This window comes from Gorilla gorilla, chromosome 5 (assembly GCF_029281585.2).
Source record: "Gorilla gorilla gorilla isolate KB3781 chromosome 5, NHGRI_mGorGor1-v2.1_pri, whole genome shotgun sequence".
NCBI lineage: Eukaryota > Metazoa > Chordata > Mammalia > Primates > Hominidae > Gorilla > Gorilla gorilla.
In genome coordinates, this window is record NC_073229.2 from 149,338,169 (window position 1) to 149,363,592 (window position 25,424).

The following is a 25,424-nucleotide window of genomic DNA, read 5'->3' on the forward strand; positions in this document are numbered from 1 at the left end:
GGACTTCAAAGCAGGAAGTAACTGCAGATATGGTAGAAATAGCAAGAGAACTAGAATTAGAAGTGGAGCCTGAATATGTGAGTAAATTGCTCAATCTCATAAGACTTGAATGGTTGAGGAGTTGCTTCTTATGGACAAGCAAAGAAAATGGTTACTTGAAATGGAATCTACTCCTGGTGAAGTTGTTCACAGCATTGTTGAAATGACAGCAAAGGATTTATAATTATATAAACTTAGTTGATAAAGCAATGGCAGGGTTTGAGATGATTGACTCCAATTTTGAAAAAAGTTATAATGTAGATAAAATGCTATCAACCAGCATTGCATGCTACAGAAAAATCTTTCATAAAAGGAAGAGTCAATTGATGCAGCAAACTTCATTGTTGTCCCATTTTAAGAAATTGACACAGCTATTCCAGCCTTCAGCAATCACTACCAGGATCAATGAGCAGCCATCAACATCCAAGCAATGCCTTCCACCACCAAAAAGATTCCCATTAGGTGAAGATGATCTTTAGCATTTTTTAGAAATAAAATATCTTTTTAAGTTAAGGTAGGTACATTACTCTTTCTAGACATCATGCTATTGCATACTTAATAGACTACAGCATAGTGCAAACGTAACTTTTATATGCATTAGGAAACTGAAAAATTCGTGTGACTCGTTTTGTTGCAATACTCGCTTTATTGCGGGGGTCTGGAACCTAACCAGCAATATCTCTGCGGTATGCCCTTATAGCGCCGGGAGTGGGTGCCTTCCGCCTGCTGTACAGAGCGCCGGCAGGTGGCGCCCAGCGGCGAGCTTGTTCCAGCTTGGTTTGGGCCAGGTGGACTGGAAGGGGCGGAGGTAACCAGAAGCGGCTAGTGGCGGCTGCCTGCGTCCCCAACCCCCTCCGCGCAGCGCTCGCGACACGCGTGCCAGGAGTGGGAGCGAGCGGCGGGGCCAGCTGCGTTCTGAGCCTGGGCGCAGCTGCCATCTGCTCTGGGAAGCACCAGGGTGTCCCCGCCGCCCTCAGCTCGAAGTCAGCCACCATGGAGGCGCAGGCACAAGGTGAGTGGTCGTCGATCGCCCCGAGAGTCAGGTCCTGGGTCGCGCATAAAGGCTGTTTTCCTGCACCACCTAACTTCGCTCTCGGACAGAACAGATTGGTGCCGTGTTGCACATCCAGAACTCCACTCCCACCCGCGCCTTCGGTATAATGCCTGCTGCCCAAACTCAGGATTTGCTGTGGGTCTGGGGATCAGTAAAGTGACAGGGGATCCGTAAGTGGAGAGGCCCCTCCTCAGGAAATGCGCCCGTGGAATGCTCTACCCTCTTCCGCAGCCAGTCGCCCCTGGCCTTCCCAACCTCGCGGGTGCCCAAAGGACCTGTTGTGCCGGGTCCGGAAAGCGTGTTTCGCTCCCTTTCCCTTGAGGGAGTGGGGAGGGAATATGACTCTTTTCGCCCAGGGCCGTGGACTCGCGGCTTGTGGCTCCCAAGTTAGGGAGTGAGGGGATCGCCCGCCGAGGGGGTGGCTCCGCAGCCCGGCTGCGCGAGACGCTTCCCGCTCGGGGACTCGCCTTCCGAGGCCGGGTGAACGTTACCGGCCCCCTGACCTCCAGCAGATCCACACGTGAGTCCCGGTTTCCCGCGATCGGGGAGCAACCTCTGCCTCCCGTGGCGCGCGGGGCCCCCGGCCGCCCAGCTCCCTGCTCCCGGGGCTGCCTGCTGGAGGAGCCTGCGGTGGCTTCAGGAAGGGCGGCCTCATATCTTGGGGTCACACTTGGAACAGGGTTGGGGAATTCCGATGGAATCGTTCAAGAATGGGGGTAAACGGACCGTGGAAAGGGGCAGAGGTGGGCGGATGTGGAGCGAGAGACAAGTGGGAAGGAAACGGACTCAGTGACCTACCTTGGGGAGCAACGCCCAGAAGGGATGGCTTGCGGAGTTCAGCCTTTAAGGCAATCAAAGCCACCATTCTTTTACACAGTAGGAAACTCTGTGTTGGCTCTTAGTATAAATAAAATCTCATTAAAAAGAAAAAAAAAAGAGGTTCATGACCTGATGCGCTCGCCCTCTAGGGGCAGAACGCCCTGAATGAGAGTGGGTTGGCGAGTGCGTGGGCCTGGAGTCGCCCAACAGGTTTGCTGCCAGGATTACAATTGTCTGAACAGCACGAACCTTACTCGTTTGTTCCATCCTCCTAAATCCTGCCCGTAAAGCTGCCGCTTCCCATATTTTTTCCTCTATTATGTAGATAGGAAATGATAATTCAACCAAGGGTGAGGGCAGTTGGTCAAATTCAAGAGCAGAGGTCAGGTTGGAGGCCTTCACACCAGAACTGAAGCTGGTGGGAGCAGCACCGGCGCTTTCCAACCTGACTTGCAGATTAGAATTATTTAGAGAGTCTTCATTTCTGGCCTTGGCCAACCCCATCCCAGTCAAACTGGAATCTTTGGAACCTGAACATGGGTATATTTGAAAGCTTATATTAGTGAGGTTGGAGAAGAACTATAGCAGATAGGAAACATTCATACAACTTCTGAAGACATCGGAAACTACAGACTGGTAACCACTGGTGTCACTGGTTTGCTTTGTTGCTTTGCTTTACTTCCAAGATTTACTTAACAAATATTTCAGTGCTTTCCTTTGCCAAGCACTGTGCTAAGAAGAGCAAAGACAGACTTGGTATCTGCTTCATAAAATTTACAGCAGAGGAAGAGACAAATATTAATTTGATAGCTATTTGAAAAATAACATGTAAAATCACTGCCATGCTGATGCTAAGAAAGGGCCTCATAGTGCAGCGAGAGTCTGAAAAACTATAACCCTAGTATGCAATAATCAGAAGAGCAGATTGTTTATTGTGTCCCTGTCTCTGTTCTTCGTGCTTTGCATGTATTGATGGACTCGTTTCCTGTGCGCAGCAGTCCCATGAGGTAGTTCATATTCTCCTTCCCATTCTACAGAGAGGAAACAAGCATGGAAGGTATTAGGTTGGTGCAAAAGTAATTGCAATTTTTGCCATGACTTTTTAATAAATTCCTTGTTTACAGCCAGATAGGTAAAAACTAGCAAAGTGGATGCTGTGAGGGATCCATTCTCACTCAAAGCCTATGACTTTTGGAGGAAAGGTAAAACTTCAGTCCCCACCTGACTCTCCAGCTGTCCTGTGGTGCTCTTCCTTTCCCCTCATGACTGGATGGAAACTTTAGGTGTAAAGAGGACTAGTAAAAAGGCAAATGGATATGAGAAAAGTGAACAGATTTAAGAAATACTTAAGAGGCCAGGTGCAGTGGCTTACACTTGTAATCCCAGCACTTTGGGAGGCCAAGGTAGGAGGATCACTTAGAGCCCAGGAGTTCGAGACCAGCCTGGACAACATAGAGAGACCTCATCTCTACAAAAAATAAACAGAATTAGCTGAGTGTGGTGGCATGTGCCTGTAGGCCTAGCTACTTGGAAGGCTGGAGTGGGAGGATTGCTTGAGGTCAGAAGTTTGTGGCTACAGTGAGCCAAAATCCCAGCACTGCACTCTAGTCTGGACAAGAGTGAGACCTTGTCTCAAAAAAAAAAAAAAAAAAGAGACAAAAAAGGCCAGCCACACCTGTAATTCCAGCACTTTGGGAGGCTGGAGGAGACAGATTTTTTTGAGCCCAGGAGTTTGAGATCAGCCTGGGCAACACGGTGAAACGCTGTCTCCACAAAAAATACAAAAATTAGCTGGGTGTGGTGGTGCGTGCCTGTATCCCAGCTATTTGGGAGGTTGAGGTGGGAGGATCACCTGAGCCCAGCAGGTCGAGGCAGCCGTGAGCTGTGATTACATCACTGCACCCCAGCTTGGGCGAGAGGGCAAGACTCTGTCTCAAAAACAGATAAACAAAAAGAGAATAACAACAAAAAAACTTAAGAAAAGTCAAAATTGGATTGAATGTGAAGGAGGGCAGTGTCAAGGATGACCAGCTTCCTGCTTGTACAATCAAATGGAGGATAATTACCTCTTAAATCTTTATTTGCCTAGCATTTTAAGATTTTCATTTTCAGACTTTTTGTTATTTATGAAGCAGACATATTGAGTTATTTAAGAAAAAACTTCTCACAAACTGTTTATAGCATATATTAAAGAGAAATCTTTTTTCCACTTGCACATTTTTTCTGGCTAAATGAGTGATTTGCCTCTTAGATTCTAGATAAGACAGTTCTGTGATTTTTAAAGTGTAAGTTTCCACCTTCAGCACAGTTTATTTTAGAATTACCTAGAGTGGAGATGGCTTGTCTTTCTGCCTGCTAATCTAGAGACAGGTAAAGATAAGTGAGGTTAAGCAGGCAGTTGCTGATGAGTTGTACCTCATATTGTCCAGGAAGCCACCAAGGTGTTATGGACATGATTCACCCATATAGCTCAGTAAGTGCAGCAACTTACTGCACTAGAAACTTTCCCATAAGTCAAATTATGCAAATATGTTCTTTGACTTTGTAAAATAATAGATTACTTCCAGCAAAACAAGAGGACTTTCAGGGGAGGTGGTAGGACAGAAAACAGGAAGTGGGATTATGGGTGGAGCTGTTCACTGAGGAGGGCTGGAGAACAACGTTGAGAGAGATGTCCACAGGAGAATGGCATTCCTATTTGCTTTCCTCTGGTACCAGATAATTTTGCTTTAAGACAATTGATATGTTAGAGAGAGAATTGGGTTGGAAATGTAGCATTTTCCCGAAACATACAGTAGTTCTTTAAAATAAAAACTTCCTGATCCTTTTAAACTACCCTTCAATATTTTATTATTCTAAATGGAAATAACTTTGTTGTTTTCAGCTTTCCCAACGTCTTTAATGTTACAAGGAAAATTGTCTCCTTTTAACATTTGCATATATTCAAATTAATAACTATGTTAGTTTCTCATGGCCACTGTAAAAATTACCACAAACTTCGTGGCCTAAAACAATTAACATGTGCTGTCTCATAGTTTGGAGGTTAGAATTCCAAAGGCACTATCACAAGGCTGAAATCAAGGTGTTGGCAGCGCTGTCCTTCCTCTGGAGGCTCTAAGAAAGAAATCGTCTTTGCCTCTTTCAGTTCCTGGTGGCTGCCAACATTCTTGGGCTGCATCACGCCAATCTCTCTGCCTCTGTGGTTACACTGATTTCTCTTCTGTTCGTGTCAAACCTCCCTCTGCCTCTCTCTTATAAGGTCACTTGTGATTTCATTTAGCACCTACCTAGGTAATCCAGGATAATCTCTCTCTCTCTCTCTCAAGACCTTTAACTTAATCACATCTGCAAAAGGTAACATTTCCAGGTTCCAGGAATTAGGATATATTTAGGGGCCATCATTCAGTTTACTATAATAACTATTTTTTATATCCACTCAAGAAGAGTCTCAGATGTCCATGAATGAAATAAAGCAATAAATATCAGATTAACCCTACTGTTTGCAAAGTCCTTTAAATGAAAATGTCATTATACTTTACATTATACTTTATACTTACATTATAAGTATACATTATACATTATACTTTACATTGTACTTTATACCTTACATTATACTTTGCTCACAGAACATTTATATAATTTTATCTTGTTTCAGGAAGTACATAAGGCAGTTTATATGGATACTTGAAATGCAACAAGATAATGTAAATTAAAAATAGATGAAAGACAATAAATGAGGATAAGAAGAGAAAAGGAAGCAAGGGATGAAGCTCTGGAAAAATGAATATAATCACATTACTTTTATTGATATTACATGGAAAATAAATTCTTACTTTGTGAAGGAAGTATGGCATTTTGTTATAAAATGATAAAAGAACCATTCTTCCTTCTGTCAAACAGCAGCAGCTCCAGTCTCTTATACAGGCATACCTTGGAGATAGTGTGGGTTCAGTTCCAGATCACCCCAAAGAAGTGAATATTGGAATACAGCGAGTCACACACATTTTTTGGTTTTCTAGTGCGTATAAAAGTTATGTTTATACTATACTGTAGTTTATTAAATGTGCAATAGCATGATATCTAAGAAAAGGTACATACCTTTATGTAAAAGATACTTTTTGCTAAAAATTGCTAACGATCATTTGTGCCTTCACTGAGTGGTAAGTGTTTTATTGGTGGAGGGTCTTGCCTGGATGTCGATGGCTGCTGACTGATCCAGATGATGGTTGCTGAAGGCTGAGGTGGCTGTGGCAATTTATTAAAGTAAGACAACAAGGAAGTTTGTCACATAGATTGACTATTCCTTTCAAGAAGATTTATATATAGCCTGTAATGCTGTTTGGTAGCATTTTATCTGCGATAGAACTTCTTTCAATATTGGAGTCAATCCTCTCAAGCCCTGCCACTGCTTTATCGACTAAATTTATATAATTCTAAATCCTTTGTTGTCATTTACACAGTGCTGTGAACATCTTCACTGGGAGTAGATTCCATCTCAAGAAACCACTCTTTGCTCATCCATAAGAAGCAACACCTCATTCATTCAAGTTTTAGCATGAGATTAAAATGTCATAAATTTAGTTACATCTTCAGGCTCCACTTCTCGTTCTTTTGCTGTTTCTACCACATCTGCACTTCATTTCCTCCACTGCCATCTTGGACACCTCAAACTCATTCAGGAGGGTTGGAGTCCACATCTTCCAAACTCCTGTTTATGTTGATATTTTGACCACCTCCCATGAATTACGAATGTTCTTAATGACATCTAGAATGGTGAATCCTTTCCAGAATGTTTTCAATTTATTTTGCCTAGTTCCAACAAAAAAATCACTATCTATGGCAGCTGTTTTCTTATGAGATGTATTTCTTAAATAATAAGACTTGAAAGTCAAAATTACTCCCTGATCCACAAGCTGAAGAGTGGATGTTGTGTTAGTAGACGTGTGTTAGCAATGTTAATCTCTTTGTACATCTCCATCAGAATTCTTGGGTGACCACGTATGATATTGTTTGGCTGTGTCCCCACCCAAATCTCATCTTGAATTGTAGCTCCCATAATTCCCACATGTCATGGGAGGGAGCCATTGGGAGGTAATTGAATCATGGGTGCAGATCTTTCCCATGCTGTTCTCATGATAGCAAGTCTCACGAGACGTGATGGTTTTATAAAGGGGAGTTCCCCTGAACATGTCCTCTTGCCTGCCACCATGTGAGATGTGCCTTCCATCATGATTGTGAGGCCTCCCCAGCCATGTGGAACTGTGAGTCCATTGAACCTCTTTTTCTTTACAAATTTCCTAGTCTCGGGTATGTCTTTATTAGCAGCATAAGAATGGACTAATACAGGTGTGTTATCAACCAGAAGTAATATTCAGAAAGAAATTTTTTTTATGAGCAGTAGATCTTAATAGTGGACTTAAAATATTCAAGAAACCATATTGTAAACAGTTACCCAGGCTTTGTTGTTCTATTTATAGAGCACATTTTCTAAATCTATATATTTAGAATAATTATTTATTTATTTATTTGTATTTGCATTTTCATAGATGAAAGGTCTTGCTCTGTTGCCTAGGCTGAAGTACAGTGGGATCATCATAGCTCACTGACACCTTGAACTCCTGGGCTCAAGCAATCCTCCTGCCTTGGCCTCACAAAGTGTTGGGATTACAGTCATGAGCCACTGCATCTGGTTACAGTTACAATAATTCATAAGGGCCTTAGAATTTTTTGAATAGTAAGTGAGCATGTAACTTAAAGTCACCAGCTACATTAGCCCCTAACGAGAGAGTCAGCCTGTACTTTGAAGTTTTGAAGCCAAGCATCGACTCCTCCTCTCTAGCTATAAAAGTCCTAGCTGACATCTTCTTCCAGTGTAAGGCTGTTTCATCTATATTGAAAATGTGTTGTTTAGTTTAGCCACTTTCATCAACGATCTTAGCCAGATCTTCTGGAGAGCTTGCTGCAGCTTTGGCAACAGCCCTTGCTGCTTCACCTTGCACTTTTATGTTACACAGATGACTTTTTTTTTTTTTTTTGAGATGGAGTCTTGCTCTGTCACCCAGGCTGGAGTGCAGTGGCACGATCTTGGCTCACTGCAACCTTCACCTCCTGGGTTCAAGCAAATTCTCCTGCCTCCGCTTCCTGAATAGCAGGGATTACAGGTGCGTGCCACCATGCCCAGCTAATTTTTGTGTTTTTAGTAGAGATGGGGTTTCACCATGTTGTCCAGGCTGGTCTCGAACTCCTGACCTAAGGTGATCCACCTGCCTCAGCCTCCCAAAGTGCTGGGATTACAGGCATGAGCCACCATGCCAGGCCTGAGATGACTTCTTTCCTTAAACCTCATGAACAAATCTCTGCTAGCTTCCAACTTTTGTTGCATAGCTTACTCATTTCTCTCAGCCTTCATAAATTGAAGAGACTTAGGACCTTCTCTGGATTAGACTTTCACTTAAAGAAATGTTGTGGCTGGTTTGATCTATCCAGACCACTCAAACTTTCTCCTTATCAGCTATAAGTCTATTTCACTTTCTTATCATTTGTGTGTTCAGTGGAATAGCATGTTACGTTTCTTTCAAGAACTTTTCCTTCACATTCACAACTTGAATCAGGAGGCCTGCTTTTGATCTATCTTGGCTTTCATTGTGCCTTCCTCGCTAAGTTTAATCATTTCTAGCTTTTGACTTAAGGTGAGAGATTTGTGTCTCTATGTTTCACTTGAATACTTAGAGACTATTATAGGGTTAATTGGCATACTATCAATATTGTTGTGTCTCAGAGAGTGGAGAGGGCCAGGGACAGGGAGAGAGATAGGGAAATGGGTGGCTGGTGGAGCAGTCAGAACACACACAGGATTTACTGGTTAAGGTCACCATCTTATGTGGGCATAGTTCATGGTTCTCCAAAACAATTCTGATGGTAACATCAAAGATCACCAATCACAGATCACCATAACAGATTTAATAATAATGAAAAAGTTTGAAATATTGTGAGAGTTACTAAAATGTGACACAGAGACATGACATGAGCACATGTTGGAAAAATGGCACCAATAGACTTGCACAACCTGGGGTTGCCACAAACCTTCAATTTGTAAAAATAATATCTGTGAGGTACAATAAAGTGAAGTGCAGTGAGGTATGTCTCTAACTATTAAATTATCCAAGGAAAAAATTATTTTGCATTTTATGTTTCATATTTAAAATTTTGTATTGAAGTTTAGGCAATATAATAATAAACCTCAAACTATGGAAGCAAGCTGTTATATATTTTGATTTATGATTTTTAAGAGTATTATTAAGACTATTCATACAATTTTCAAAGTTACCTCCTGTAGTTTTGTTTCCTGTTTAAGTAAAGGTTTTGAAATAGGTGATGATGTATATTTTAGGTGAAGTCAGTCATTTGCAAGAAATCATATACCACTGTTTTATTTTAAATTATTTTAAAATCTAATTATACAAATGGCAGCTGTTGTAGTAGATGGGAACATATTTTGAATTGCCTTCCCTAGTATACACCTTATTAATTATCTGGGTAGGCAGAATCTGAGAATTTCTTCAAAAACTTATAAGCAAAGGAGTCCATTTTTGTGGCCTATAATAAGATGTGCTACTTAGTAATGTATAGTAAATAATAAACAAATACTTCAGCAGATATTGATTCATTAAATATTTTAATAAATACTTACTGATTACTGTAGTAATAGCAAATATTTGACAAGCACATACTATTGGGAGGGAAAAGGGCATAGTGATTAAGATCCCAGGATGAAGGTAAACTGCCTGGATTTTAATTCTGACATGTTACTTACCATTAATATGACCATGAACAAGTTATTCATTTCACTCGATCTTGGTTTCTACATATGCAAAGTGAAGATAGTAATAGCTTCAATATCATAGGATTGTTATGGGGATTTAACATGTTAATACAAGCAACTTGCTTAAAGCAGGGCCTAGCACATGGTAAGTAGTATATAAATGTTTGCTGTTGCTTTTATTAGCATATGCTGAAAATTTTGCATCCATTATTTTATCGAAACCTTATAATAACATCATGAGGTAGATACCTTTACTTTTAACTCATTTTATAAACAGGGAACTAAGAGTCAGAAAAATTAAATGAAGAAGACAGGATTCAACTCCTAGTTTAATTGAGTCCAGAGAATGAGCTTAACTACTATACTGCACTGTGCCTTAATGTGTGCTGTGCCACACTTGCAAAGGGGAAGCTAAGACGAACTTGACATGGTGTCATCTTTTCAGGAGGATAGGCAAAAAAGAGTTGAGAGTCATGCCTAGAACTAATGAGAGGACATATTTCCATCCCAATGGGATTTTTTGAGTGCTAATGTGCTAATTAGAGCTAATTCACATTGAGGGTGATAATAGCAATAATATTTTAGTGTTTTTACAAATGTCAAATACCATGGCATGCACTTTTTTAAAAAGCATGTTATTTAGTAAGGTGCAGTGGCTCCTGGTACTTTGGGAGGCCAAGACGGGAGGATCACTTGAGCCCAGGAGTTCAAGACCAGCCCAGACAACATAGCAAAACCCTGCTTCTACAAAAAATAAAGAAATAAATTGGGCATGGTGATGCCTGCCTGTATTCCCAGCTACTTGGGAGGCTGAGGTGGGAGGATTGCTTGAGCCCAGGAGTTTGAGGTTGCAGTGAGCTATGATTGCATCATTGCACTCTAGCCTGGGCTGGACAAAGTGACACCCTGTCTAAAAAAAAAAAAAAGAACAAAAACAAAAAACTCCAAACATGTTATTTAATAAGTACAACAGGCCGGGCGTGGTGGCTTATACCTGTAATCTCAGCACTTTGGGAGCCTGAGGTGGGCGGATCACCTGAGGTCAGGAGTTCAAGACCAGCCTGATCAACATGGTGAAACCCCCTCTCTACTAAAAATACAAAAATTAGCTGGCGGGCACCTGTAATCCCAGCTACTTGGGAGGCTGAGGCAGGAGAATCACTTGAACTTGGGAGGCAGAAGTTGCAGTGAGCCGAGATCATGCCATTACACTCCAGCCTGGGTGACAGAGTGACACTCTGTCTCAAAAAAAAAAAAAGAAAAAAAAAGAAAAAACCAATAATAATAACAAACTCACAAGGAAGGTAACATTTTGGTTTTACAGATGATGAAACTGAATGACAGACTAGTTACACAACATTCTCCAACTCATACAACTTGGAAGTGTTGGAGTTGGGATTTGAAATCAGAAAGTTTGACTTCATACCTTGAGATTTCAATTACCATTCTATAGGTACTTTGTATGCACAAGCAGTCAGTGTGCAAAGTTTTAAATAATGGTTTTGCTTTATTTTCTATATGATCAAAGAGGCTTTAAACGGGCAGAATTTAATTGTACAGTTCATTTCATATGTGGGCAGGGTCTAAGCCTGGGAATATAAATGGGACTGGAGATCTTTAAGAGTAAGCCTTGCGACATGTTAAGTTGCGGGTGGAGGATGCTCATCTATCAACAGCTTGCTATTTTTGTTCTGTTTTCAAGATGAAGGAATTCTATAAAAATCACATGACATGTGACTCTTAAACCAATACAGAATTTTATCACCAGCTCAAACAAAAGTCAGTTCAGATATGTTATTCCACTTGGTGTTCACCCATATTCAGTCATCTCAGGACTTTAAAATAAATAAAAGTCACAGGCTCTGCATGCTTCTTTCCAGAAAGTAGAATCTGTATTCTTTAGATGCTGGCTGAAAGGGCTAATTTCAATGAGTACCCAAAAAAAGAAAGCATTTTATTGCCTCATGAACATTATAATTACTTGTTTACACGAATATGTTTTATTCATTTAATCATCTCCCAACCATACTAGCACAATAACTACTTTAAGAAAACACCTAGTAAAACTGTTGAAAAAAATGAGCCGTCAATGGATTTGTCCTTAAGCGACTCTAGCCATCTCTGTGTTGAATTTTCACGGTTTGAAGCAGCAACTGCAGAAAAGAGAGCATCTGCCTCAGTCATTGATCAGCTGGCATGCTCTCCATGCAGGCAGAGGTTCACCACTACTTCTGTTGCGAAATGTCCCCAACAACACCGTAAAGCTAGTCACTTCTTCAATTTACTGAGTTAAGCTGATCATGGTGGTGAGTGCTTATAGTCCCAGCTAATCAAGGTGCTGAGGCAGTGGGATCACTTGAGCTCCAGAGTTCAAACCCAGGCTAAGCAAAACCCCTGTCTCTTAAAAAAAAAAGAGATACATATATATATTTTATATATTTTAACTGTATATATATATAGTTTTATATACATATATATAAAACTAAAAGAAAAAAGTAAAACAAGAAAAAATTTACTGAGTTACTACACAGTTAAGAACACATAAAAGGTGACCTCAAAATATGGATATTCACATCTGTCATCCTACTTTTCATTGAATATTTAAGCAATAAAGTGTAATGATTCAAAATATATGCATTAAATTGAGAAGCATTGTTAATGTACCAGGGAAGGCAGGAGAATATTTTAATGAATTTGAAATGGCTAAAAGGAAGCTTTGGGTCCTCAAGGAAAGATGAATTTTAAGCAGTTTCTCACAGTGTGAATCGTTTATAAGTGATGCATTTTGATGCAGAGGAAGTGAAGTTCCCAGAATAAAACCACAAATCTCCAAGAATACCCTTAGTCACCAACATATTGCTTCTTTCTCAAAAGGCAAAAATCTAGCACTTTGCTGTAGCCAGATCACGTACCACACAAGAAAAATGCATGTATATGTTACACCTCATCTCCAAACTTACCTATGGTTATTTGTATCTCATACAAATTACAGTTTCCCTGACATATATCTAAAATATAGAAAACTCTTCAACTCCTTGGAAATACATTTTTCTTATAATTAGACATTTCTTTTGTCCATTAATAGCAAGAGCGTCTTGTCAAGGATCATGGAAGCAGAACTGATTCAAGATTAAAAAGATCCGTAAAAGTCACATGAGATGTAATTCTGAGAACCAGTATAGAATTTTATCACCAGCTGCTAGGAAAAGTCAGTTCAAATATGGAATGGTTCAAATATGTTATTCTACTTGGTGTTCATCCATACCCAGTAATATCAGGATTTTAAAATAAATAAGTCATAGGATCTGCGTGCTTGTTTCCAGAAAGTAGGATTTGTATCCTTTAGATGTTGGCTGAAAGGACTAATTTCAATGAGTATCCAAAAAAAGAAAGCTTTTTATTGCCTCATGAGTATTATAATTACTTGTTTACATGGATATGTTTTATTCATTTAACCATCTCCCAAGCATATTCACGGAAGCAGAACTGATTCATTCAAAAGAAAAAGCCAATTTGGGATGGGGGTAGTGGGAGGAGATCTCTTCAGATCTCTCAGTTTTAAAGTCTCTGATGGTTGGATATTTGTAGTTTTTCACTGATTTTTCTCTCTGCATAAAGAGCTAATAGCTCATTGTCTATAAATATTTTCCAACATTTTGTTTTCCAAAATGGACTCATTTCTACATAAAGACGTCATGGAAAGATGGTTTTTCTTCCTGAAGGGTTAGGTCAGCCCTGGGAAGAAGTATAGACCTTGGCTCCTGTTATTCCTCTTTAGATATCCCAGGGTTCCAACAGGAAGTTACAAGATACCTGCACTACCTGTAAAGTTTATTTAAAATGATTAGAAGGCTCTCATAAGCATTGGAGGGGAAGAAAAACTTTTTTTCTACCCTCTTAGGTGAAGTGCCTAGGAGCCTGTGAATTAAACTTACAGCAGACAGACTAATAGGAGAAAAAGCTTACAAAGTTATTTATTTTAAATTTTGCTTGCACAAGGGTGTCATAGAAAGAAATGAATACCCCAAGGAGTGATGAGATTTGATTTTCTGTATCATTTTACTACAGGAAAGGGAGGTGGAGAAAAGGCAATATTGAGAGAGCAAATGACTTCTTTAAAAAAAAAAAAAAAAAAAGATAAATGGGTCCTTAGGAGAATAGATGGGAGATATGACAGTTTGTGACAATGTCTAGAAGAGAAGAAAGAGTTGCTCCCAGTGGGAGGAATTTGTGACAGCTGAGTTCTTTTGGGAACCTCTGCTTTTAGTCAGATAAAGGATTTTGGGAACTCAAATGCCTTGAGCTCAAAATAACTCTTATGGGCTGGGTAGGGTGGCTCATGCCTGTAACTCCAGCACTTTTGGAGGCCGAAGCAGGAGGACTGCTTGAACCCAGGAGCTCAAGACCAGCCTAGGCAACATAGCAAGACCTCATCTCTACTAAAAATAATAATTGTTAAAAATTAGCCAGGCATGGTAGTGCATGCCTGTAGTCCCACTACTTAAGAGGCTGAGGTGGGAGGGTGACTTGAGCTTAGGAGGTGTTTGTCCCACTGCACTCCAACCTGGGTGACAGAGCAAGACCCTGTCTCAAAAAAAACAAATAAAACAAAAAACAAAAAAACACCTCTTATGGCAAAGTGGCATATTTTGGGGTGGAAAACGCTGATCCCTTTCAGCACTCATCATTTGCTCATATTTTACCCAATATATGAAGGGCATTACTGGAAAGGAAAATACCTGTTTACTCTTGGCCTACTGTGTATCTGGTGTGGCTTCATTCATTTATTTATAAGATGTTCCACCAGGCTCTTGTAGCCCATTCTCAACAACAGTAGCCTTCAAAGAAGGAAGTATATTCTGAGATTAGGACTTGTAATTTTCACGTGACAATTTAGAGGATATGTAGAAATAAGAATACACATTCAGAACGTGTTTGAAATATTGTTACAAATGTTTTTGAATTTTTACAATTTTCAAAGAAACCTGCATGTAGAAAATATGAGGGTGCTATTCATCAGTCAGAAGACATGTGATTACATCGTGCAGTGCTTAACACATGCACTTTACAGGTCCTCCTACCAGTAGGAGAAGACACCAAGACTCCAGGCCCTCCTTTACAGAAGTCATTGTGGCATCCACAGGGTAGGAAAGCCCCATACTCAGCGGTGAGCAATTTTATACATTTGCAACGCAAATCTTGTACTGAAAAAAAAACAAAAAAACGGGGTGGGTTGAGTAACAGTAAACTATCATAAAATATACATCTGAAAAGAGATTCAGACATACTTTAGAAAAGAATTAAAGTCACAATATATTTGCCACCTCGAATTAAATTCATTTGATTATGGGGCTGGTGACTTCTTTCATTAAGTGATGGGAAAATAGATCAGTTCTATCAAGCACTGCCAGTTTATCACTTACTATCTCAAATCTTTCAATTAGACACAAATAGAACTTTGTATGACCTTTGCTAATGGAGAGCAACAGTAGAAAATTAGTCATCCCACGTTTTGGGTACTTACTATTAAATATGCTTGTTTGCAATGACCTAGGAATTCACAACATACGCAAGTACAAAACCTACCTTATTGTGACATCTGGCCTCAGGAAGAGAAAGAACTTGGTGCCAGTGTTCTTTGACTCTTGACCCATCATAACGGGCTCAGTAACCTCTCCCCTCAGATGATTCCCTGAGACCCACCACAGGGATATCTTCTCTTCTTAGTACCCTCTTCTCTGAGTACCCTCACTCCTCAAATGATATCCTGAGACTCACCTCAAGGGGGATCCTCTCTTCTCAGTCCCCTCTCCTCTCAAATGGTGTCCTACACCTGCCTCTATAGAACTTGCTTCTGTCCTTCTCAGATTTTTTTTTTTTTGAGACAGAGTCTCGCTCTGTTGCCCAGGCTGGAGTGCAGTGGCACAATCTTGGCTCACTGCAAGCTCCGCCTCCCTGGTGTACACCATTCTCCCACCCCAGCCTCCCAAGTAGCTGGGACTACAGGTGCCCGCCACCACGCCCAGCTAATTTTTGTATTTTTAGTAGAGACAGGGTTTCACCATGTTGGCCAGGATGGTCTCGATATCTTGACCTCATGATCCGCCCGCCTCGGCCTCCTAAAGTGCTGGGATTAAGGCCTTCTGAGATTTTTATTTGTTCTTTTTATCCCTTCTCCCATACTGAGGGAAAATAAATGTTTTGGTTTATGTAGTAGGACCTGTTATGTATGTTTCAAACATAATGGCCCCATATAATAGCTTTGAATTTGGATTCCGTTAGATTTGGAAAAAGAGAAAGTCAGCACTCACTTGCATGTGGTCGCTTTCTTGCTCCCTCTTTCTTTGTGCCCTCCCCTTCCTCTCTCTACCCCTGCTTTCCACCTCCCTTTCTCTCTCTTTCTCAAAGTACCAAGTCCAGTGCTGTATTCTCAGTGCTCATCTTCACTGACCTATTAGCATATCTTGGCAGGGTTGCCCACTATCTGCTCCTCAAAGCACTTTGTTCACTTGGTTTTCAGGATACTGAACAGTTCTTCTCCTTCTTCTCAGTCTCCTTTGCTAGCTGCTGGCCTGCCCCAAGGATCCGTCCTTGGCCTGCTTCTTCGTTCTATCTACACTAGCTCTGTTTGCCATCTCATGACTCATGATTTTGAATTGGGTCCATGTGCTAACAACTCCAAAATTTATTTTTCCTGCCTGGACCTCACTTCTCAACTTCAGACTGCCTACATGATACGTCTGCATGGGTGTCTGATAAACCTCTTGAACTCAACATGTCTAACACTGATCTCCTGAGCTCCCTCTTCCAAAATATCCCTAGTCCTCCTAAATTCATCCTCATTTCAGTTAATGACAACTCCATTTCAAATGCAGAAGCCCAAAACCTATCATCGACGGTTTAGCTTTATTTTCCCCCCATTATACCCCATTTCCAGTCTGTCATGCCAGCTCTACTTTCAAAATGTATCCAGAATGGGACAGCTTCCTACCACCTCTGCTGGCATTGCCTTGGTCCCAGCCTTCCTTATCTCCCATGTGCATTACTGCAGGAGTCTCCTAGCAGGTCTCCCTGCCTTGGTCCTGGACTACCTTCACTCCATTCTCAACATAGTAACCAGAGTGATTCTTTCACTCATGGTGTATCATGACACTCCTTCCTTTGAAGTTCTCCAGTAGTTCTTCAATTCACTCAGAATAAAGGGCAAAGACCTTACAATGGCCTTTCCTTCTTCCTCTTTTATTTCCTGGACCTCATTTCCTAATGCTCTCTCCCTTAATTCCCTTCGCTTCCTCTTAGGAACCTTTGAGTTTATTAATCCCTCTTCTTCAAGACGCTTACTCAGATATCTTCTGGGCCTGCTTCCTCACTTTCTTTGGTTTTTTACCTAAATATTGCTTGTCAGTACTACCCTTAGATCTGGCAACTGGACCCAGATCTGTTGGGACAGACGGTTATCTCTGGGTTTGTCAAGTTTCTGCACAACACGTCTTCTGATCAAAGGTATGAACAGCTCATTTTCCCTGGCCTCTCTTTTCCAGGTGTTTGCATGTCACTCACAGCAATAGCAGTAGCCACAATAACATCATTCTACCAGTTCTCTGAGGCTCAATTCCAAAAGGATGTGACAAGGGGCAGGTATTGCCTATTAATGCAGTCAGGTGTGTTACAGGAGAGTAACACTGAGGTTAGGAAACACTGAGATTAGGTTGTGTAGGGGCTATTATGTAGCCTAGAAAAATAGAAACTTTCTCTCTTAGGGGCAGATTTATTTACTATCCAGGATAATAAAGGTGATAAAGACCAGATGTTGGGCAGATTTGCTGGTAGCTCTCATATACGTCGGAGTTTCCTAATCTCAGTGTTACTCTCCAGTAACACACCAGCCTGCATTAACAAGTAATACCCGGCCCTTGTTACATCATCCTTTTGGAATTGGGGCTCAGAGAACTAGTACAAGGATGTTTCTCTGGCTACTGCTATTGCTGTGAGTAATAAGTTGGCTTTTGTTTATGACCCAGAAGTCTTGTGTCTTCTGCCAATATCCATGAAACTGGCAGGCCAATGTCTTGGCTTGCAAGTAGGGTAAAATTCTGACCCTTCTTATTTCTAACACCTGTTCAGAGCCTTTGGTTTTAGAGAGCCCCACTTTAGCCCTCTTCTAGCTGAGCCTTTGTTTAGAGTGAGCAGCTCGTAGGCTCACCTAGAACCTGTGCCTCCTCTTCTAGACCATGTTCTGGGTATCTGAGACTCCAGAATCCCCTGTCCAAACAGCCCTGAGAGTGTTACCAGGCGTCCATGAGCCTTTCCTGGGTAGACTATGCTGCCAGAATGTGTATTCCTCATCCCAAGAGATGACCAAGGGCTGGCTGATTTTGGGGGTGGCAATGAGAGTAGCTTGAACATACAGGCTAGGAAACTAGTTCTCAGGTGTGATTCCTCGACCAGCATCATTAGCTTCACCTGGGAACTTGTTAGAAATGCAGATTCTTAGGCCCCACCCATTTCTGTTTCTACCAAATCGGAAACTTTGAGAATGAGCCATTTGTGTTTTAACATGCACTCTAGGAGATTCTGATGCCCACTTATGTTTGATGATATGATGTACACTCAACAGACTAGGTTATCCACATACATGTGCATAAGGCGCCTATCAATGCTTGTGGCAGACAGACCCTAAGGTGACCCCCAGTGATTTCCAGCTTCTGTTATTGATATTCTTGTATAATTTCCCTAGTTAGAGCGTGGGCAAGAGAGTAACTTGCTTCCAAACAACAGAATATGACAAACTGATGGGATGTAACTCCCATGATTACATTACATTAATAAGACTTCGTTTTAGCAGACTGGAGCTGAGGCCCTCCTTGTGGGTCAATGAAGTAAACAGTCGAGTTGGAGAAACCCACATGGCCAGGAACTGTGGGCAGCTTCTAGAAACTGGGTGTCTTTTAGGACATAAGGAAGGCAACAAAAACCTGGTTCTTTAGTTTTGTGCCGCCAGAAAGTGAGTTCTGCCAACAGTCTGCATGAGCCTTGAAACAGTTCTCCTCTGGTCCAGCCTCTAGATGAGAGTGGAGTATGGCCGACACTTTGACTGCAGCTTCATGAGACCCTGGGCAGAGGACCCAGCTAAGCTGTGCCTGGATTTCTGATCCACAGAAACTCTGAGATAATAAATATGTGTTGTTTTAAGCAGCTAACTCTGTGGTCATTTGTTATGCTGCATTTGAAAGCTAACACAGGGCAGGGCTCCGTGTGAGAGGAGAGGATGGGATGTATATTATTTTTGTGCTCTTGCCTTGTCTTGGGTTCTGCAAATGTTGGTGATGGTCTGTCACGGCCCTTCTATTTAAAACGGTACCCTTCCCCCACTGCCTCCTTCCCTCCCTCCCTCCCACCTTTTTTCTCTTCTTTCTTTCTTTCTTTCTTTCTTTCTTTCTTTCTTTCTTTCTTTCTTTCTTTCTTCTTTCTTTCTCTTTCATTCGTTCCTTCCTTCCTCTTTCTTTCCTTTCTTCCTTTCTTTTCCTTCCTTCTATCCATCCATCCTTCCTTCTTTCTTTCTTTCCTTTTTCTTTCTTTCTTAGACAGAGTCTTTCTCATCACCGAGACTAGAGTGCAGTGGTGCAGTCCTGCTAGTGTTAAACTTCTGGCCTCAAATGATCCTCCCATGGCAGCCTCCCAAAGTATTGGGATTATAGGCATTAGCCACCACACCTGGCCTGGATTTTTGTGTGTGTGTGTGTGTGTGTGTTTTTTTTTAGCAGCTATTCCCCTCTTTCATGCTATATATATATATATGCTATATATATAGATATATGCTATATATATAGATATATGCTATATATATATGCTATATATATATGCTATATATATGCTATATATATATGCTATATATATATGCTATATATATATGCTATATATATCATGAAATTAGGTATATATATAAATATATATAATTATATATATATAACTATATAATAAACTATATAATAAATTAGGTATATATATATATTTATTTTCTTCATTGTCTCTTCCCACCCCTTCTAAATGTAAGTTCTGCAGGCCCGAGATATTTTGCTGTTGGTCACTGCTTACTCTCCAGCACCCAGAACAGGGCTTGACACACAGTAGAGGTTCAATCAGAATTTATTGAGTAAATAAAGTAAGCTATAATGTTTTTGAAAGTCTACTGGCTCCTGGTAAATGCTCCACTGAAATCAACAGGTTTTTCCTACTGTCTTTCCTTATTATTAGGTAATTGCATGAATGACAAAAATAAATGAGAAGGAAATAATTTCAACAAAGGAGTAAGCAAATGAAAAAATGTACTTCATTCCCTGCCCTTCCCCCATTAAAAATAATAAATTGACTCTGGGTTTGCTGTTTTTACAAGACCAATTGGTTTATCGATCAATATTGCAATTGAATGTAACCCTTAATTTCTATCAGCCTGTCTCTTCTCACTCCCTGGTGGCCTGGCTGCTGTGTGTTTGTGTGTGTGTGAGCACATGTTCACAGAAGGAATCCAAGAGGAAGAAAAGTCCAACTTCCTATAAATCTGTGCCCCATTTTCCTTTCTCTCTTTTCTTAATTACAAGGCTGTTTCTGGCTCAATCATTTAAGCCAAAGAACTTTCCGCTTTGAGTCAGGCACACGGTCCAAGGAATGGTTTATAGAGCAGCTTGGTTGTCCTCCCTATTGTAAATCTAAATTTTTGTCTGGGTAATTGTTTTCTGTTGTTCTCTGCCATTTTTCTCTTGATCAAACCCTTTGGAGAGGCAGCCTGATGCAGAGTGCCCTGGCCCAAGAGCCAGGAGGTGCAGCTTCTGATCTTGGTTTCACCACCACTCTGCCATTCCCTTCTCAGGTCCTCTGTTTGCTCACCTCTTTCTTACCCAAGAGGGTTGGATTAGTTGCCCTTGGAGATCCTGCCCAGCTCATTCTTAAGAAGCCTGTTTAAACTCCTTCAACAGGTGATGCTTTTTAAATATATATATATATGCGTACATACATATATACAAATACATGTATTAAGCTATTCCTTAAACTATGTTTGCTTTTTTATTTCCTGTGAGGAAAGTCTGCAGTCAAGTTAGATATTTTCATTTTTTTAAGTAAGTCCTAAAATGCTATTCTAGATGCTGATACTTCTCGTTTAAAGAATGACTCTGCATACTCATGTAAGTAATTTCTCCAATCTGAGATGACTGTGGTCATAGAGAAGGAAGTCAGGATGAAGAACACAGAAGAAAGCAAACTAAAGGGCCTGTCATGTAAAGGGATCCTAGTCTAGTGACAAAGAGCCTACATGTCGTCACAAAGATTTGGATTCATTTCCCAGTGCAGTCCCTTATTAGCGATGTGACCTTTAACTTCCTCAAGTCTCAGTTTGCTCATCTACAAAATGGTGGAAATGGGGGGCCCCCGATGGATCTTGTGATGATTGAGTGGCATGATGCAGATGAATTGCTTATGACTGTGCTTGGGTACTATTATGGCAATGAAAGAGAAAAGCGAGATTCATTTATCAATGTCTCATGAAATATGCATTTAATATCCCCTGTGCTGGGCCCTAAAGTAGGCACTAGTGAAACAGACACGAAAGAACCAAAGTCCTTTCCTTTGTGAGTTTACCACCCTATTTTTGTTATAGCAGTTAGGTGTCAAGTAACTATTTTTAATGCATTCTTTCACCCAAAAATTTGTTGTACTTTTGTATGCTACCTACCACAAAGTTAAAAATAGCTTTCTGGAGCTAAGGAAAGATGAGTAGGTTGAAGATAGAAATAAATATGTAAGTTGATGGAATTTGGCTATCTGGCCTGCATGCAAATCTGAAGCATCAATTGTACCTAGTAAAAAAGACCGAAATTTTGCTAATGAGACAATAAATGTTTTAAATGGTTGCTGCTTTTGGTCCTTCTTTATTTACTAGGATGAAAGCTTAAAGATTTGCATAGCAGATATACAAAGCAATGTTCATTGTTTGGTTACATTTTGAGGAAGAACAGGTTAAATGTTTTGCTTACATTTGCATTGCTGCTTTCAAAATAACTTAGTAGAGCATTGGGGAAAATGCCAGCAGTGCTTACCTCTTCAGTTAGCAGATCCTATTTCCGGTCTCTTGTGGCTTGGATGTTGATGATAACAAGACAGGCTTGCTGAAAGGAGTGCAAAGTGCATGGGGAAGGGTGCATGTCCTCCATGGCAGGACTTTGACAATCCTGGTGTCTGTTGCTTAACACCATGCTTCAGACCTCTAACTGATCTGATTTCAGCTCTTGCCATTTTAGGTATTTCAAAAAATAAGGCACAAAATGAAAGCTTTTAATATGTTTGTGTATATTTACATATATACGTGTGTGTGTGTGTGTGTATCCTATCATTATCTATCACCTTTACTCTGCCTTATTTTTCTTCACAAACTATGACATTTTATATTATGCATAATCATTTACTTTTTCTCCTAGCTAGCATTTAAGCTCCTTGAGGGCAGGGGCTTTGATTGTTTTCTTTATTGCCGTATCCCCATATCTAAAACAATGACTGTTCATGGAGAGCACTCTATAAATACATGTGGGGAAAACAACGAATGAATGAATAAATGAATGAATAGTATTGAGTGCATATAGCATTATATCCAACCAAGCAGATGGTAGCAGCATGGACGTTTCAACTTTTATAAGAAATGAATAGTTTAAAAATTTTATAAATTATCATAAAAGCTCCTAAAATTAAAGAAATGCTAGGGTGGTAGAATTTTCAGTACTCTACCACTGGTATTAAATGTTGTTCCCAACACTGAAATCCTGAAGACAATTTTAAGCTTAAGAGTCCAAGTGTGTCAACATAAAGATAGAATCTAGGGTAGAACTAAGTTACCCTTCTTAAGAAAGAGAGGAAGGGGAAAATATGGGAATTGGGGAGGAAATTATTCACAAAGAGTGAGCTCCAGAAGGAGAAAAATAAATAGGGAGAGAGGACAATATGCCTGGAGGCTGGAGAGATAAACATAGGACAAGAGATGCTTCTAATGTTTTCCCAGGAAATGCTATAAACCAACTCGTAGCTTCCCCTATGAAATGATTAGTAAATTCTGCATTGCTCATTCAAACTTTTGTGGGATTAGAGTTTTGTTATGGGAGAGGTTAAAAGGAAAGAGGTCACTGGACAGCTGATGTATATTTTACAAAGAAATAGGTATTCATTTTCTCCCTGTCTCCACTAAACAAATATTGAGGAAATTCTTACAGACTATCAGCATGAGATATGCAGCTGAGCCATACGTTTTGAGTGTCCCTGTTCTTCTGCTGTCTTGATTTGGAGGTTCCAACATACTAGAAGAGATGGAAGGGGACAATGTAGCCTAATCCCATGGGGATGATCTCTTAGATTGCCATGGACTCTTAAGCTTAAAATTGCCTTCAGGGTGATTTTCAGGGTGATCGCAGACCTTGGATTGGCAACACCTGTTCAAATTATTTTAACCTGGCAAATCAAAGCCTCATTTATAGAAATAAAAATGACAATAATTTGGTGGCATTTTCTTTTATAATGCACATGTGGCCTGCTCTACTTAGCTAGTTCATCGAGATTTATGAGAAAACATGTCCGTATTCTTGTTGCTTAAAAACATTATTCTGCATGTTGCAAGTAGTTACTGAACTCAACTTGTAAAATGCTGATTTCCTTCCCTGAATGTGCCATCTCCCCAGGTCCTCACTTATAGCCTGCTAGGGTTTGAAATATTGATGAGTACAAATCCATTCATCTCCAAATTTCAGTGGCCTTTCAATGGAGAGTATTTTTAGCTTTGTTGAGAATTTGGGGCAGAGGAAATCACTTTCAGAAACAGCAGATTATTCTTTTAGTTTTGTAGAACTCAAGATGGAATCTGTAAAATGAATCTTTGAGTCCTTGCTGGCCTTATGCTAATACAGTAGTATAAGATCATTTCTGTGTAAGTAACCGAGAGAGTAATTTAAGAGCGTATCCTTTCTGCAGAATCTAATCTTAATACAAATAGATGTTAAAATTCCGATAATGAACTGTTTAGGTCCTGTGTGAATACTATCATATATTATTAAACTATCTCTGGCAGCCTGGTGTGGTGACTCACACCTGTAATCCCAGCAACTATGGGAAGCTGAGGTTGGTGGATCACTTGAGCCCAGAAGTTCGAGACCAGCCTGGGCAATGTGGTGAAACCCCATCTCTACAAAAAAATAAAAAATTAGCTGGGTGTGATGGTGTATGCCTGAAGTCCCAGCTGCCTGGGAGGCTGAGGTGGGAGGATCACTTGAGCCTAGGAGAATGAGGCTGCAGTGAGCTGTGATCGTGCTGCTGCACTCCAGCCTGGGAGACAGAGCCAGACCCTGTCTCATAAATAAATAAATAAATGTAAAAATGAAAAAAGAATCTCTGTCATCTTAATGGATACAGTAACGGCTGCTACTTAGCTTTTTGAGTTTTGAGATACATTCACCAGTACATTGGTGAAGTCCACTCTTGATCAGACTTGATGGCTAGCTCATCATTGGCCATTTTCTCAGATTTCTAATCTTCCAAACCCGTTTTCTACGTTCCCTAATTTAGAGCACTTGCTCAGCTGGTTTTGTCCACCTGCACTGCTGTTACCCTCATTTCAGCTTGTCAGATCTCACCCATATTGTTGACAGTGAACTCCTGATTTTCCCCCTGGAAGTCATCCTCCTTTTTTTTCTCAACTCTCACAGCATTTTGAATCTTTTTAATGTCCTTAAAAAGCAGCATCATAATTTAGAGTTGGAGAGGACTTAATAAATGTTCTAATACAATCTCCACATTTTGTAGCTGAAAGCACTTGAGGGATCAGGGGATTGGCCTGACTAGTATCTCATACATGGGAAAACCAGAAAAAGAACTGATGTTTTCTTACTACAGCCCTGTGATCCTTTCTCTGTATTATCAGCCCTTCACTTTCTGCAGCACATTGCAGTTATTCATCCATATGTCTTATTGAACAGACTGTTTAGAGGCTTATTTTTAATTAAAAAGTTAACATTTTTTAATTAAAGTTTCAGGTTTAGAAAATTTCCACTTTTAAGTGAAGCTTGCAAGTCTTATACTATTTATAAATTAACAAGCCATTACTTTTAAAGCGACTTTGATAAATATGATATTTAAATAGTATGATATTAACTGATATACAAATTCAATTAATATACTCAATTTCATATTTAAGCACTTCAATTTTCTATTTGAGTAGCCTTCCTAAGTACTTAAATCTTATAAATTTAAAAGCTAAATATATAAGAAGTGAATCTAAAAATTCTCTTTAGCTGTTTCAGTATTACTTACAAATTTAGTAACATTTCCACTTAAAAATCCCAAGTTTAAGTCACTAACCTAATCAAACATTTAAAATTATAATTATAAGCCTGATAGTCTCTCAATAGACCATATTCTTTCAATCATAATATAAAATAACAAATATTCAGGTGCCTTGTCACAAAAACACTAGTTCTATGATTTTGCTTTATTTATTTCTTCATTCAATAATTATCTAAAATATACCTGTGTGCCAGGCAATACTCTAGGCTCTAGATAGACATTAACAAACAAAATAAAAATTTCTGTTCTTGTGAGGCTCAAATTCTAGGGAAGGGGCAAATAGTAAGCAACATAAATTAGTAAAAAACATAGGCCAGG

At 40.1% G+C, this 25,424-nt stretch overlaps 1 protein-coding gene across 13 annotated transcripts in view; it reads left to right on the forward strand.

Moving 5' to 3' along the window:
- Window positions 1–840: 840 nt before the first annotated feature.
- Window positions 841–25,424, forward strand: part of TPD52L1 (TPD52 like 1) — a 109,496-nt gene continuing 84,912 nt past the window's right edge. For 8 of the 13 annotated variants that reach the window (XM_004044633.5, XM_004044631.5, XM_004044632.5 and 5 more), the window contains exon 1: window positions 921–1,051. In XM_004044633.5, the coding sequence (XP_004044681.1) occupies window positions 1,033–1,051 (19 nt within the window). In that variant the 5' untranslated portion in view covers window positions 921–1,032. Of the gene's footprint in view, window positions 1,052–1,387; window positions 1,614–25,424 lie in introns of those variants that run through there. The other 5 variants (XM_004044630.5, XM_055392056.2, XM_004044635.5 and 2 more) reach the window with 5 other exon arrangements.